At 38.9% G+C, this 13,095-nt stretch overlaps 1 protein-coding gene across 48 annotated transcripts in view; it reads right to left on the reverse strand.

The window, feature by feature from the left end:
- Positions 1 to 13,095, reverse strand: part of LOC105470906 (cAMP regulated phosphoprotein 21) — a 156,754-nt gene that overhangs the window by 56,340 nt on the left and 87,319 nt on the right. For 46 of the 48 annotated variants that reach the window (XM_071090707.1, XM_071090688.1, XM_011723207.3 and 43 more), the window contains 2 exons: positions 8,630 to 8,863; positions 676 to 860 (listed from right to left, as the gene is read on the reverse strand). In XM_071090707.1, coding sequence (XP_070946808.1) covers positions 676 to 860; positions 8,630 to 8,863 — 419 coding nt within the window. Of the gene's footprint in view, positions 1 to 675; positions 861 to 8,629; positions 8,864 to 13,095 lie in introns of those variants that run through there. The other 2 variants (XR_980857.2, XR_980856.2) reach the window with 1 other exon arrangement.

Here is a 13,095-nt window from a genome sequence, read left to right on the forward strand (position 1 = left end):
CTCATTTGCACTTAGTGATTATTTCTTTAAGAAGTTACTGATGTACGTTTGATATTGTTGGTTAGATCCTCTGGGTCTGAAAATATTGCCCCAAAACAAATAAGTAACACCAAAAATTTAAAATGAATTTCACTCTAGCAGTCTACCTGAGATACTTTGGGTTTCTGTGGACACATCTATGTGTCTTCCTAGCAAAGGAGGGTGACTCCGCAACTCTCTAAGAGGAGTATGTAGGAACAGCCAGTCCTCCTTGAAATTGACTGATTTCTGTTCTTCCCATTGATGAAGAATTCAATATTGACTCTTTGCAGACATGAGCATTTGATTTGTGATGGGAATGGGGGAGGAAGATGATGCAAAGACCTAGAGTTCAGTCTCTGACAGAGGCTTCTCCATACATTTAAAAAAGGACATTTAGGCCTAAGAAAAAATCATTTATTCTCCCTACTTTCGTGCCTTCAACTTGCAAGTTACTGGATGGGGCGCTCGCCTCTATCTAAACTTAAGAATCCAGATAAAATCCTGTCAATCTGCAAAGAACTCTGTGCTGTCAGGTTTTATTTATGAGAGTTGAGTGTAAAATATACCCCTCTCCCTGATTCAGTGCTGCTCTGAGGACTATGCAGCCTTCATCTCAGGGTACTTCCCTTCCCGGCCTTCCAATCAGCCCCTTACCTGAGTGACCAGAGGGCCTGCCATCTGTGGCTGTGGTGGCTGGACCTGCTGCTGGGGCTGCGGGGAGGGCTGCTGCTGCGGCGGCTGCTGCTGGGACTGCCCCACCATGGCGCTTCGCAGGGGCTGCTGACTGCTGGGTGGGTTGTATATTGCAGGAGTTCCATCGGGATTCACAAAGGGCTGGCCTGCAATGGAATCAGAGCTTAGTCCAGGTAAGCTACTCAATCTCTCCTTTGACATAAAGAATCACTCTGTTAGACACTCAAAAAGTAACCTAAAGTAAAGGGGCAGGGCAGTGGACATGTAAGACCCTAAAACCTTCACCAGTGTGAAGGCCTTACTGTTTGTGACCCATAGCTTAAGCTAGGTGACAGTGGGAGCCCATAGCCATTTAAGAAGCGACAAATAAATCGACAACCTTCAGGGAGCTTTGCCAAAGCTAAATGTATCTGTGGATGGAGGTACCCAGTGGAGAGGCCTGTGGAGAAGCAATCTTTACAAAGCTAGATGTTTTGCTGCGCTGCACCTCACAGCCATTAGTGAGATAACATACACTGAAGGGTAATGACTGCTTTCTAGTTACACACCTCCGGCTACATTCAGTCACAAGTTATTTACCAATACATTTATTTTGCCGCTACTAAGCCTTGTCACCAATTCAGAATCATTATCAGTTCTTCCAATAAATATACAATGTAACATAACACATCCATTCACTCATTTCTTGAAATAGACATAAGCAAGGATACCCGGGGTTTTAGATTCTAAACGTAGTACATCACAGAATCATCTTGTAATGGAAAAGCTAATATACATTCTTTTCCTTATAAAATGATGGCATGGTTTGCTATTATTAATATTGCTATTCATCATAGTATTGCTTTGTCTTTGAGGAGTATTTTGCAGTGTACAAAACAGCGTCATTTGAGCCTCATTACAATTCCTGTGAGGAAGAAAGGTATCATTTCTCTGCTTTTCAGAAGAGAAAATGAAGTCCCATTCCTGGAAAAATTATGGGAATACAAAGCTGAAAGGAGAAGAGTAAAGTGCAGTAAAGGAGGGGGTGTGGGAGTGTAAAGGAGAGAACAAACTGATTTTCCATGTGGCAAGCACAGTAACAGGCACCTTACGTGTATGATCTTAGCTCTCTTAACAACCTGCAGATGCGTATTCTCATTTCCACCTTAAAGAAAATTAGGACTCAGGGGGACCAAGCAACTTATTCAGAAATATAAAAAACAGTAAATGAGAGAACTAGAAAATGACCCTGGTCAGTAAGACTTCAAAGTCTATTCACTTTCCATTATGCCAAATAACTGAAGTGAATTATCCAATTTTACATAATGAGTACATGGAACAACTGGGTAATGATGAAAAAAAAAACGTGTCATAACTGAAAATTATTAATCAATGAATGAGAAGTCAGATGAGGTGAAGGATGTGTTTCAAGGTGAAGTAACACCCAGTACTGACAGATAAATAACGAGAAGCATCAGAACATGGGGAAATGGATTGGCAAACTGTTCATAGAACTACTTGTGAGTCTTCTCTTCCCTTTTCAGTAAATCCTGTAACCTTATTGGAAAAGGAACAGTAGGAATATTTGTTTACAAGTTGAAGTCACAGAAATATTCTCTAGGAACCTGAGCAAAATACCTAGAGAGAATGGGGCTCCCAGGATGGGGTCGATAGTTCAGTGGAAGGTCCTCTGTATCTTGGCATAAGGGAGATAGTGGAGGCAGCATGCTGAGCTCTGCCCTAGCACATATTCTAAAGCATCTCAATCCATGCATTGTTCTGATACACAAGGCTTGCATAAGTATTCTTATCCAGGGTAAGAAGCGTGTGATGGCAGAGAAAAGAACAACAGCCTTGTTCGTCAACAATATAAATAAAGAACAACCAAGGATCTTCAGTCACATGAGAAAAATTTGCAACAAAAGGGAGCAAGGACCAGGCATGGTGGCTCATGCCTATGATCCCAGCACTTTGGGAGGCCAAAGTGGGTAGATTATTTGAGCTCAGGAGTTCAAGACTAGCCTGGGCAACAGGATGAAACTCTTGTCTCTAAAAAAAAAAATACAAAAAGTTAGCTGGACATGCACACCTGTGGTTCCACAGGAGGCTGGGGTGGGAGGATCACTGGAGCCCAGGAGGGAGGTTGCAGTGAGCCAAGATCATGCCACTGCACTCCAGCCTGGGTGACAGAGTGAGACCCTGTCAAAAAAAAAAAAAAAAAAAGGAAGACAGGTAAAGAATTTAAAAACTGACCCAGAGAAAATGAAATATTCTAGTGAAAAAAAGTACATATGATATTCATACAAGAGCAGACTGTTATAACATGGGAACTAAGCTAATTAACTAAGTGAATATTGTAAATAAAGGAAATCAGTCACAAAAGGGCATCTACTGTGAAATCTCATTTATTACCTATAAGATCAGGGAAAACTAATCAACAGTAACAGAAGTCAGAATAGTAGTACCTCTGGGAGAGCCTGAGGAAACCGAAAGGAAGACTAGATATACTCTGGGTCTTATTCTGAGTGAAGTTTACACTAATTTTCACGTATGCAAAAATTTATTAAGGTCTGGACTTCAGATGTGTGCAGGTCATGCATTTCCCCTATATATTGTATAGTTCAATAAATTAAGAAAGTAAAATGGAGCAAGTTGGGGAGGAAAATGCTGAGATTGTGGTAAGGCCAAACAACATGCTCATTGGTAGAGAGCAAAAGCCTTGACTTCAGATCACTTAGGAACAGTAACCAGAGGTTAGTATTCCCCATTATTAGCACAAAATTTGAGTACAAATATATTTGTGTGTTTGTAACAAGAAAGTTTAAATGTTACATATTCAGAAACATATCTAAATCCTGATCAGTTTCATAACCAACAATAATGTGCTGTGATGGGGAAGCAAAATGTGCCGGAATTATATTTGCAAAACAGTGACAAAATCAACTGTTTGGTCTTGCTCTCTCTTTTTTATGTTCTTCATTTTCCAGGCACTTGCTTTCCTATCACATAGATGCATTTTATTGTTTTAAATGAATATTCTTTTTGAAAACTAGCTCTCCTCTAGCTTCAAAACTGTAACCCATTTTTCCTCCCAAATCAGCAATTTGAAAAATGAATTTTAAAAGCTCAATATTATAAAATCTATCAGCCCATTTAGTGTTCTAATCTTTAATTTTCCTGTGTTTCATTTGTCCTATATTTTAAAAAGATAAGACAAAAATTCTAGGTACTTAACTTTAAAAAAAAATCACAAAGACAGGCATACAACTCCATCTGGAATTATTTCAAAATAAGTCTCATGCTGTGCACACACACACACACACACACACACACGCACACACACATACACATGTACATGCACAATGGAAAGGAAAAAGAAAGGATTTTTACTATTTTTTTTACTATATTTCTGTATGGTTTTTATTTACCCCAATGAAAACTAAGGAAGTATGAAAAACTGATCATAACTAGAATTTTCAAACATAATCCCAAAACATTCATGTGTCTTTTGATAAATTCTAGATGCTCCATTTGAAATATGATTAATATGCAGTGGGCTAGAAGAAGGAGCTGTTTCTAAATAATTGCACATAAAAAGCACTAAGGATTCACTTAAGTAGAGAGAGATGGCAGGTTCTTCTGGAAAGAGAAGGGAGTACAAAAGATTGATTTTTATGCTCACCAAGGAGAGATGGCAAGAACTGAGAAACATGAAAGAAGATGGATGCTAGAGAACAGAACAAAGCAATTTCCTAAGGGACCCGGGATAGGTGACGATTGGTTTTCAATTCAGGCAATGACAGCCTCTCTATATTCTAGGATTTCTACCAATCCAGATGCAATTACACTGAATACAAGCAATTAGTTTGAATGACAGCTGCTGAAGACTAAAGAGGAAAAAAGGACTGGCTGGCCCTCGGCCTAGTTAGCCTAGAGGAGGTTTTCACGTCAGAAACTGCACAAGCACGCTCAGCAGGCCTTGGCATGGGTGCTGGCATAGGTGAAGAGAGTGCAATGACAGAAATAAGCCAGGGCAGAGAATGCAGAGCAGGCACAGAGAAAAGGATTAAATGCAGAATGCTCATTCCTCTCCAATATACGACATTAGATGAAAAACTGCTCTACTATCCACATCAACATGAATAATGGGTAGTAGATATTATTTCAATAATAACGTAATTATTCAGCACCTGCAGAGTGCCTAAGACCTTGCCATCAATTTCAGGAAAGCAAAAAAAAAAAAAAAAAAAAGCAAATAAAAAATAACTAAGCCTGGACCCTCCTCACATGAAGCTTCTACATGTATTGGTAACAAGAAAATGGACTAAGGGCAATTCACACAAGAAGTGAAGAAATCACATGCTCTTGGTTTTTAATACAAAAGTATTTCTGAATTTACCCTTCCGTCAAGAAGGGTAACTATTTAAAAAGAGAGAGAAGGGGTGAGAGAAAGAGATTTTCTTTTCCTAGTCTTTAGAAGGTGATAGTCAAATTACAAGGGAGCTACTGATTACGGGTAGACAAGGATTAACTTAGACCTTGCAAAGATACATTTATAGACAGAACACAAAATTCATGATTCATCTAATAAAAAAAGTGTAAGAAGTTTGGATTAATAGATGCTAGAAGTCCTGATAAAAATAAAAGTATAGAGTTATGGAAGTCCATCAGAAGCATTTGAAAGACAACAGCTCTAAAAGGCTCCCCAAAGTGAAGTCCCTGCAAATGACATGACCTTACATAACACAGTCTTGAACTTGCACCAGATAACGGCCAAGCAAAATATCAAAATAACATATATGAACATTAACAAGTTTTTGAGGGATGCCAATGCCTGTTGGCATTTCTGGATTGCACTGAGTTGAAGTAAAATAGCCCATAAAGCTGAGCTTTCTGCTAAAAATTTCCAAAAGGAGGCTGGATCCAAGACAACCAGAGGAAGACCAAACCCAAGATTCCAGGCTTGCCTTGCAAGAATGAAAATGTTATACAGGGAAAATTTTCAAAAACAGCCTCTGTGACACCTCACTCATCCAGATTCCTGAAAAGCAAAGAAAGAACAGGCAAGAGGTCCTAAGTTAGAAATGAGCCTGTTGAAAGTTGAGTCTGAGGCCAGACAAAATGAAAAGTTATGGTTATATTTGGGAAACTGCAAGGGTATATGTGAGTGGGTTGATTTCAGTGTGCCAAATATTTAGTACTTAGTAAGAGCCAAGTCAATTGTGCTGACAAAGGAAGTTTCATTTTCGTTTCATTTAGTAGGCACATGATTGGCAGATACCTTAGTATTTTTAAATTATTACTTGTCTTATATTTGTTTAAAACAGATGTTTTATCAATTATAATTTTGCACATGAACCACATTCCAAATATATGACATTAGCTGAAAACCTGCTCCGTTATCCATCCCACATATATAATGGGTAGGAGATATTCCTGCAATAATGATGTAATTGTTGAGCACCGGCACAGTGCCTGAGACTTTTTTATCCATTCTGGGCAAGCGACAAATAAAATAAAATAACTAAGTAGGCTCCTCTGCACAGGAGCTTGAAAGTGTGGTGGTAACAAGGAAATGAGCCCAAGAGCAGTTCAAATGAGAAGCAAAATAGTCGTATGATCTTGGTTCCTAACACCCAAGTGTTTCTATTGTGTACTTGGCAGAAAAGTACTTTAAAAAGGGTGAGAGGTGTAGTTTCTAGATTCACAGCAATGACAGAAAAAGGAGATGAGTTCCCGCCCAGAGGAGGCTAACCTTTAGTTTCAACAGTAAAAGTCATATAAGAAATTGGATAGGTAGATACATGTACATACACACACATACATATACTACAGATACACCTATACATATAACATGCATTATATATAATACATATATGTACATACACATACATGTGCATCTTTTCAATTTACAGAATAAATATATTCTAGAAAAGAGGAAATACAATTCACCTTGCATCTCACTACTCAAAAATAGTATACAATATATGCATACATTTCCCTTTGGTTTAGGATATTTTAAATCTAGCATTTGTCGGATCAGAAAAATATGTATGGAGAAGCTGTTCAACAGTGTTATTAAATCCTTTTGCTTAGTTGGGATCCTTTTACAAAAGAGATATTTTGATAACAGCTCTAAACGACTCGGTCCAATGAATAAGAATTGGGACTTGGCATCAAACAATATTCTGTTTCTTTTTTCTGTAAACAAGATTATAGATGATAATATACACATACACATGCACAACTATGCTATCATTAGAAATAATATTCCTGCATTGTACCCTAAAAATACTCTGTTGAGCTTTTACAAAACACTCTGTAATTTTGCTTAAAACAAACCACTCAAAACAAGTGGTTAAACTGTTTTCTTTTCTGCAAGCCCTCTATCTCAATTAAAAGTGAAAGAATTTCAGCCAACAAAGTCAGACAGTACTTTGATTTGTGTCCAAAGTAAAGAATATGATCCTGGTCTTCTTTTAATTTTCTTTATAGTGCTTACAATAATCCAGATAAAATACAAGCAATCTAAAAATCCTCCTTAGAAGTATCTAATCTGAAGCTTTCAAACGGTTTTTAATGAAATGATTATGCCTTTCTTCCCTCAAGCTTATAGCATTTTCAATATGTCTCAATCAAACACCATGACTTGGGAATGTGCCACATGTTTTATGAAAATGTGGCAATTATTCAAGTAACTATTTTACTACAGTTCTCATGTTTCTCTGAATTTCCTAATTACTAGTAGCACTACATTTGTGAAAAGATTGAGTCAGATCATTTTTATGAGATACTTACCCAGTTTTGCATTTTCGAGTTTAGCTAATTGAAGAAATAGTCTGGAATGATCTAAACCAAACTTCAGATCTCTTTCAAGACAACTCCATTTATTGCCGGTCCCTAATAAAGATGTCCTAAGAAGTGACTAGTCAATGTCAAGCTTTGTAAGTTGGGGATTCTCAGCCATGGTACCACCGACATTTTGTTCCAGATAATCTTCTGCTGTGGAAGTCTGTCCTAGGCGTTGGGGGCTGTTTAGCAGCATTTCTGTACTCTACCTACTGGGTGCCAATAGCAGCCCTGTTCTCCCCAGATCATGATAATCAAAATGTCTCCAGATAATGCCAAATGGCTTTGGCGACAGAGACAAAAATGCCCCAGGTTGAGAAGTTTTCCCCGCATATAAGCAGATGTTCCCGAGTTCTTTTGCTGATGTGAGAATCTCAAAGCCCTCAGTCTTTTGAAATCAATGTGGAAGTTAACTGACCCACTAGAAAAATGCAAAATTAAAGAACCAACGGCCATTCATCGTGGAAGAAACTATGATCATGAACAATTTTCTAAAACCCAACAAAATCAGCGTAAGCCTGACATTTCTAAAATACACAAGAATTTTCTCTCTGTATTCTCTTCACCACCACTGTTTCTTATTCCTTTCATAGGAGCTGGCTGAAGTTCTAAGGTTAAAAAGCAACTTCTAGAGTTAATGGTCACTATATATCTCAATTGATACTTCAATTCCAGAAATATCCTTGGATGCAAAAACCCTTTTGACATAATACAAGCTAATTGGGGATTTAGACTGAGAAACACAAAGTTTTAATTACTATATCCCAACTCATCACACCATTTTCTCTCATCTTAGCTCTTAAGCATGCATGGGAGACATCGTAGCAAAAGAAAAAAGAAAAGTGGACGCTTCTGGAAGTATCTATATCTACAAATCAATATAAATATTGATAGGAAGATATAAATATGGAGGTATAGATACTGCTATAAATCTGCTCTTTCTAAACAAAAATGCTTCATAACAGTTCATGCAACTAGCTTTCCTGTTCAGGAATTTTCAGAATACCTGCTAGCAAATTCATAAGATCAAACGTAAGAACAAACTTCTGAAAGCCTTGTATCCCTGATAAAGCAGGTAGTAACTCACCTGTGTGTGGATTAAGAAGGATGCTTCCAGGCGGGATGCCTGTTGCAGCTTCAAGTGGAAGGAGGATGTAGCTGGTGCTGCTGGGAGCAACCTGGCCCCCTATTCCATTCTCTGGATAAGGCACACAGCCTGGAGAGCCAGCTGCCACGCCTGAGACTAGAGGTGTGCTCTGGAGAGGTGGATGGGTGCGGGACAGCGATCCTGAGGAGCCTGCACTGCTGGAAGACTCAGAACCTGGCATAGGGATACAATCAAGAAATCATTCAACATACAGAGATGAGAGAAAGCACCAATCTGAGTCTAACTGCTCACTTTTCTGTGACGCATTATTAAAGAATTCAAGACTCATGCTGTAGGACGAGATTAACTAATGCCCCTCCCATATTTTGGCCTCATATTTTATTGAAATATTTGCTACATATTTTTCAGATGTGTCAATTTTCTGGGAAAAGAAGAATTAAGAATGAGAACTTTCTCTCTCAGCCTTTTCACAAACTACTAGGGTGATAAACTGGTAAAGGGTACCCTAAAGCTCTGAACTCAGTACCTGAAAACTCCATCGTATATCCCCAAGTAATTAGTATCATGGAAATGTCTTACTAAGTTGAAATAATATGAATAGAATGACTGGGATGGAGGTTAAAGATACTGCACCTTAAGGAAGAGCCTTGAGATATGAAGTTTGTGTGCATGGTTCTGAAGTACTGGTTCTCTGACACCTATACAGCTGAAGTCTGAAGGGGCCTAGTCATAAATAATCTGTTACCTTCATGTGTGAGTAGAAGACCTGGGAGCATAGTGTATAAGAGCAAACACATTTCAAAATCAAATAGGATCTCTTTTAAGGAGTGGCATGGTTTAGGAGAATGTGATTGAGTGTCAGGCAGAGACAGACGAATCAGGACTCTGACTTTTTCTAACCATCTGACCAGGGGCAACTTTAAACCATTGAATGTTATTGTTTTTGCGTGTAAAGCTGAAACTTCAGATATTAACGATTTAAACAAACAACCAAAAAAGACGGGCCAGGCGCGGTGGCTCACGCCTGTAATCCGAGCACTTTGGGAGGCTGAGGCGGGTGGATCACCAGGGCAGGAGATCGAGACCCGCCTGGCCAACATGGCGAAACCCCATCTCTACTAAAAACACAAAAAATTAGCCAGGCATGGTAGCATGCGCCTGTAGTCCCAGCTACTCAGGAGGCTGAGGCAAGAGAGTCGCTTGAACCTGGGAGGCGGGGGTTGCAGTGAGCTGAGATGGTGCCACTTCACTCCAGCCTGGGTGACAGAGCAAGACTCCATCAAAAAGAAAGAAAGAAAGAAAGAGAGAGAGAAAGAGAGAAGGAGAGAAGGAGAGAAAGAGAGAAAGAGAGAAAGAAAGAAAAGCAAGGAATCAAATAGATGGTGGGTATTATTATTAATGTAATATATTTAAGTGTTAATGATATTGTACTGAATTTTACATATTTGAAGAAGTCTTATTAATATGGCTAAAAGGTGGACCAAAGAGGGCTTGACCTTATAATGACTGAATATCCTTTAGATGACACAGAATAGTAAAATAATTGTGATGTTTATGGATTCCGAATTTTCAAACACGTGGGTAACAGGAACAGTGTGCAGAAGCCGCTAAGGTGAATCTAACAATCTCTTCTGTCTCACCATTATGGACAAAAGTAGAAACATATCCCAATATATCCACTGGGCACTCACTGGCATTTCACTACAGCAAGAGACAAGCAGCCCTAGTATCCTTAACCACAGTTCTCCTGGGCACTAGGTATTAACCAGAGCAGCCAAGAGAAAATGCACTAAGTAAAATTTATATTACTGCAAATTCAAACTAATAGATTACTTGGGTAATATCATAGGTTGCAAGAATGTAGTACACGAAGTTGATTAAATCATCAGCCTACACCATTAATTATGTTATTAAAAATATGTTCTTATGTATCGTTAAAGTCAAAATATAGAATCCATCACTAACACTCTTTTCAAGATTCTAAAATATGCCCTTAAATTAAACTGGAGTTATTTTAAAATAAGTGATAGGAACATAACATGTAAGTGCAGAGAAGAGGGGTAATTGGAGAGCATGATAATTTTTAGGAGAACGATAATATTTATTGACAACTTAGTATGTGTAAGCACTTGAATAAACACTTAAATAATAACTAATACTGCCTCTACAGATAGGGAAACTGACGCATAAGGAAGTTAGGTAACTCAGGTCAGCTCATATAGCTAGATAATGGCAGAGCTGGAATTTGGTCTATGCAGACTGATCTGTAGCTCAAGCTTTAACCACGACCCCACATTACCTCGTGAAATTGTACATATGCATATACCATGACCTGTCACAAGTGTTCTCAGTTGGGCATCTTCTCTGCTTTCCCCATGACTTGCTTATTACTAACGATAGTTTTATGTCAATTCAGGATGCTCCATTGAAGTGGTTTAGAGTGCTGATGGGGCTCTGAATAAGGCATGCGGAGAAAAAGTAAAAAATGTAAGAACAATATTGAAAATGCTAATAATAGTTTTGAGGCTGTATCACTGAAATTATGACTCTGTGGTCATATTCCCCATGCAGACTGTAGTGTGTGTTTATGGACCTGCTATGTATAATTTGATGCTATGTTACACATTTGACACTAGAGTCAACAGCAACAACATAAATAATTCAACAAAACCTCCTGTACCCAGGGATTTAATGTTATACAAACATGAGTCAGCTCATCTCCAGATTGAGGGGCTAGGCACCGAAAAATAGTTGGGGCCAAGGGAGCACGTCCTAACTCAGATTTGAACTGTAAGCTAGTGATGGCATGGGTGTGTGTGTTAGGAAGGATGGGTTGATGCAGACAGACTGAAGTGTCACAATCCAATCCAAAGAGTAATTTAATTTTGGCTTTAGAAGGATGGCCATTAATCACTGATTTACAATAGTATACCCTTCCCTTACCTGGGGGAAAAGAAACAGCGTCAACAGGAGAAATGAGAAGACTATGTAAATGATTTGATTTCACAGGTGAAAGGAAGGAAACCTAAATTTGGCTTAAATTCTCTGCATGTGCAAAGATGAAAATAAAGTCAAACCTCTTCAAAAGGATGACTCAGCAATCAACATACAGCCAGGATTTAGTAACTGGCCATTCTGATTGGCTTTGAATGTCAATCACCAAGGCCAGGGAGAGCCATATTCCACACATAGCCGGTGTTGTTCTGTGATAAAACACAAATGCTAGTAAAAGGCACAGGATTAGACGTGTTCAAAGATTTTTTAAAAAATGAAATTGACATTTGAGAACTTTTAAGATTTAGAATGCCTGAGAGTGAAAAGTATTTCTGGTTTCCTTTTTTCAGAGGTTTAATGATAACCATGATAAATATTTATACAGTATGCCTATGTGACAAGCACTGTGCTACTTTCTCTACATGAGTTGTCTAAGCTGATTTTTACAGCAGCCTCACTTTGAAGATGAGAACTGATCTTCAGATATGTTAAATAAATTTCCCAAAGCTCAGTGTGTGGTAGAATCTGCGCTCAAACCCAGGCAACTTGACTCCACAGATGGCTCTCTAAGCCTATAGGTCATGTTCATCTTCTTATCATTTAAGCAAGGCCCAGATGGGGGCCAGGGCCCTGACCAAGCCTGTGCGAAGTTCTAGGAGATACTAGATGAAAATTCCACGCTACTCACAGTGGAAAGCTCAGAAACTGAAGCTGAACCCTAATAGGTAGACACAGGGAGGAGAAAAAAGAAGATATCCGAGTGGCTGGGTGAGAGACTCAGGTGAACTCTCAAGAGAAAAACAGAAACTGGGAAACATGACAAAAGATAGAAAAGGAGATCACAAGGCAAAACAAAATGAAAAACCAGGAAAGGACAGGGCAGAAGGGGAAGGACATAGGCAGATTCCCTTGGAGCAGAGGAAACATTCCCATGGAGGAAGGATACTGGGTTTTAATTCCAGTTCTGCCACTTACTAGCTGTGCTTTCTTCAGGAAGTGGCTACTTTAGACCTCAACATACCCTTTTGTAAAATATAAGGTACCAGACTAAATGGTGAGCAATGGTAAGGAAGATGACCTTAATGTTCCCCTCAGCTTGACCAAACTTTTCATTGGTTTCTTCTAGACTAGAGGCTCCTCACCTTCCTATCCTTACAGCATTTATGCCCCTTTGAGATGTAAATCTCCTAGCCTCTAGCCACTTTTACAATCCATGAAGGACCTTCTTAAGTACCTGGGAGCCATCCGTTTGAAATCTAATCGTCATGAAAAATAGAGCCCCTATCTCTCAATTTCTGTGGGAGGATAGAAGCCTAACTTCCACAGCACCAATTAGCAAGCACATATAGCCTAATCACATCACCCAATTTCCTCTATAATGTCCTCCAAAATTTTGCCACTAGCTCACCCCAGTGCTTGAAGACTCTCCTGCTTTTTGATTCAGTGGGGCT

Source organism: Macaca nemestrina, chromosome 2, assembly GCF_043159975.1.
Source record: "Macaca nemestrina isolate mMacNem1 chromosome 2, mMacNem.hap1, whole genome shotgun sequence".
NCBI lineage: Eukaryota > Metazoa > Chordata > Mammalia > Primates > Cercopithecidae > Macaca > Macaca nemestrina.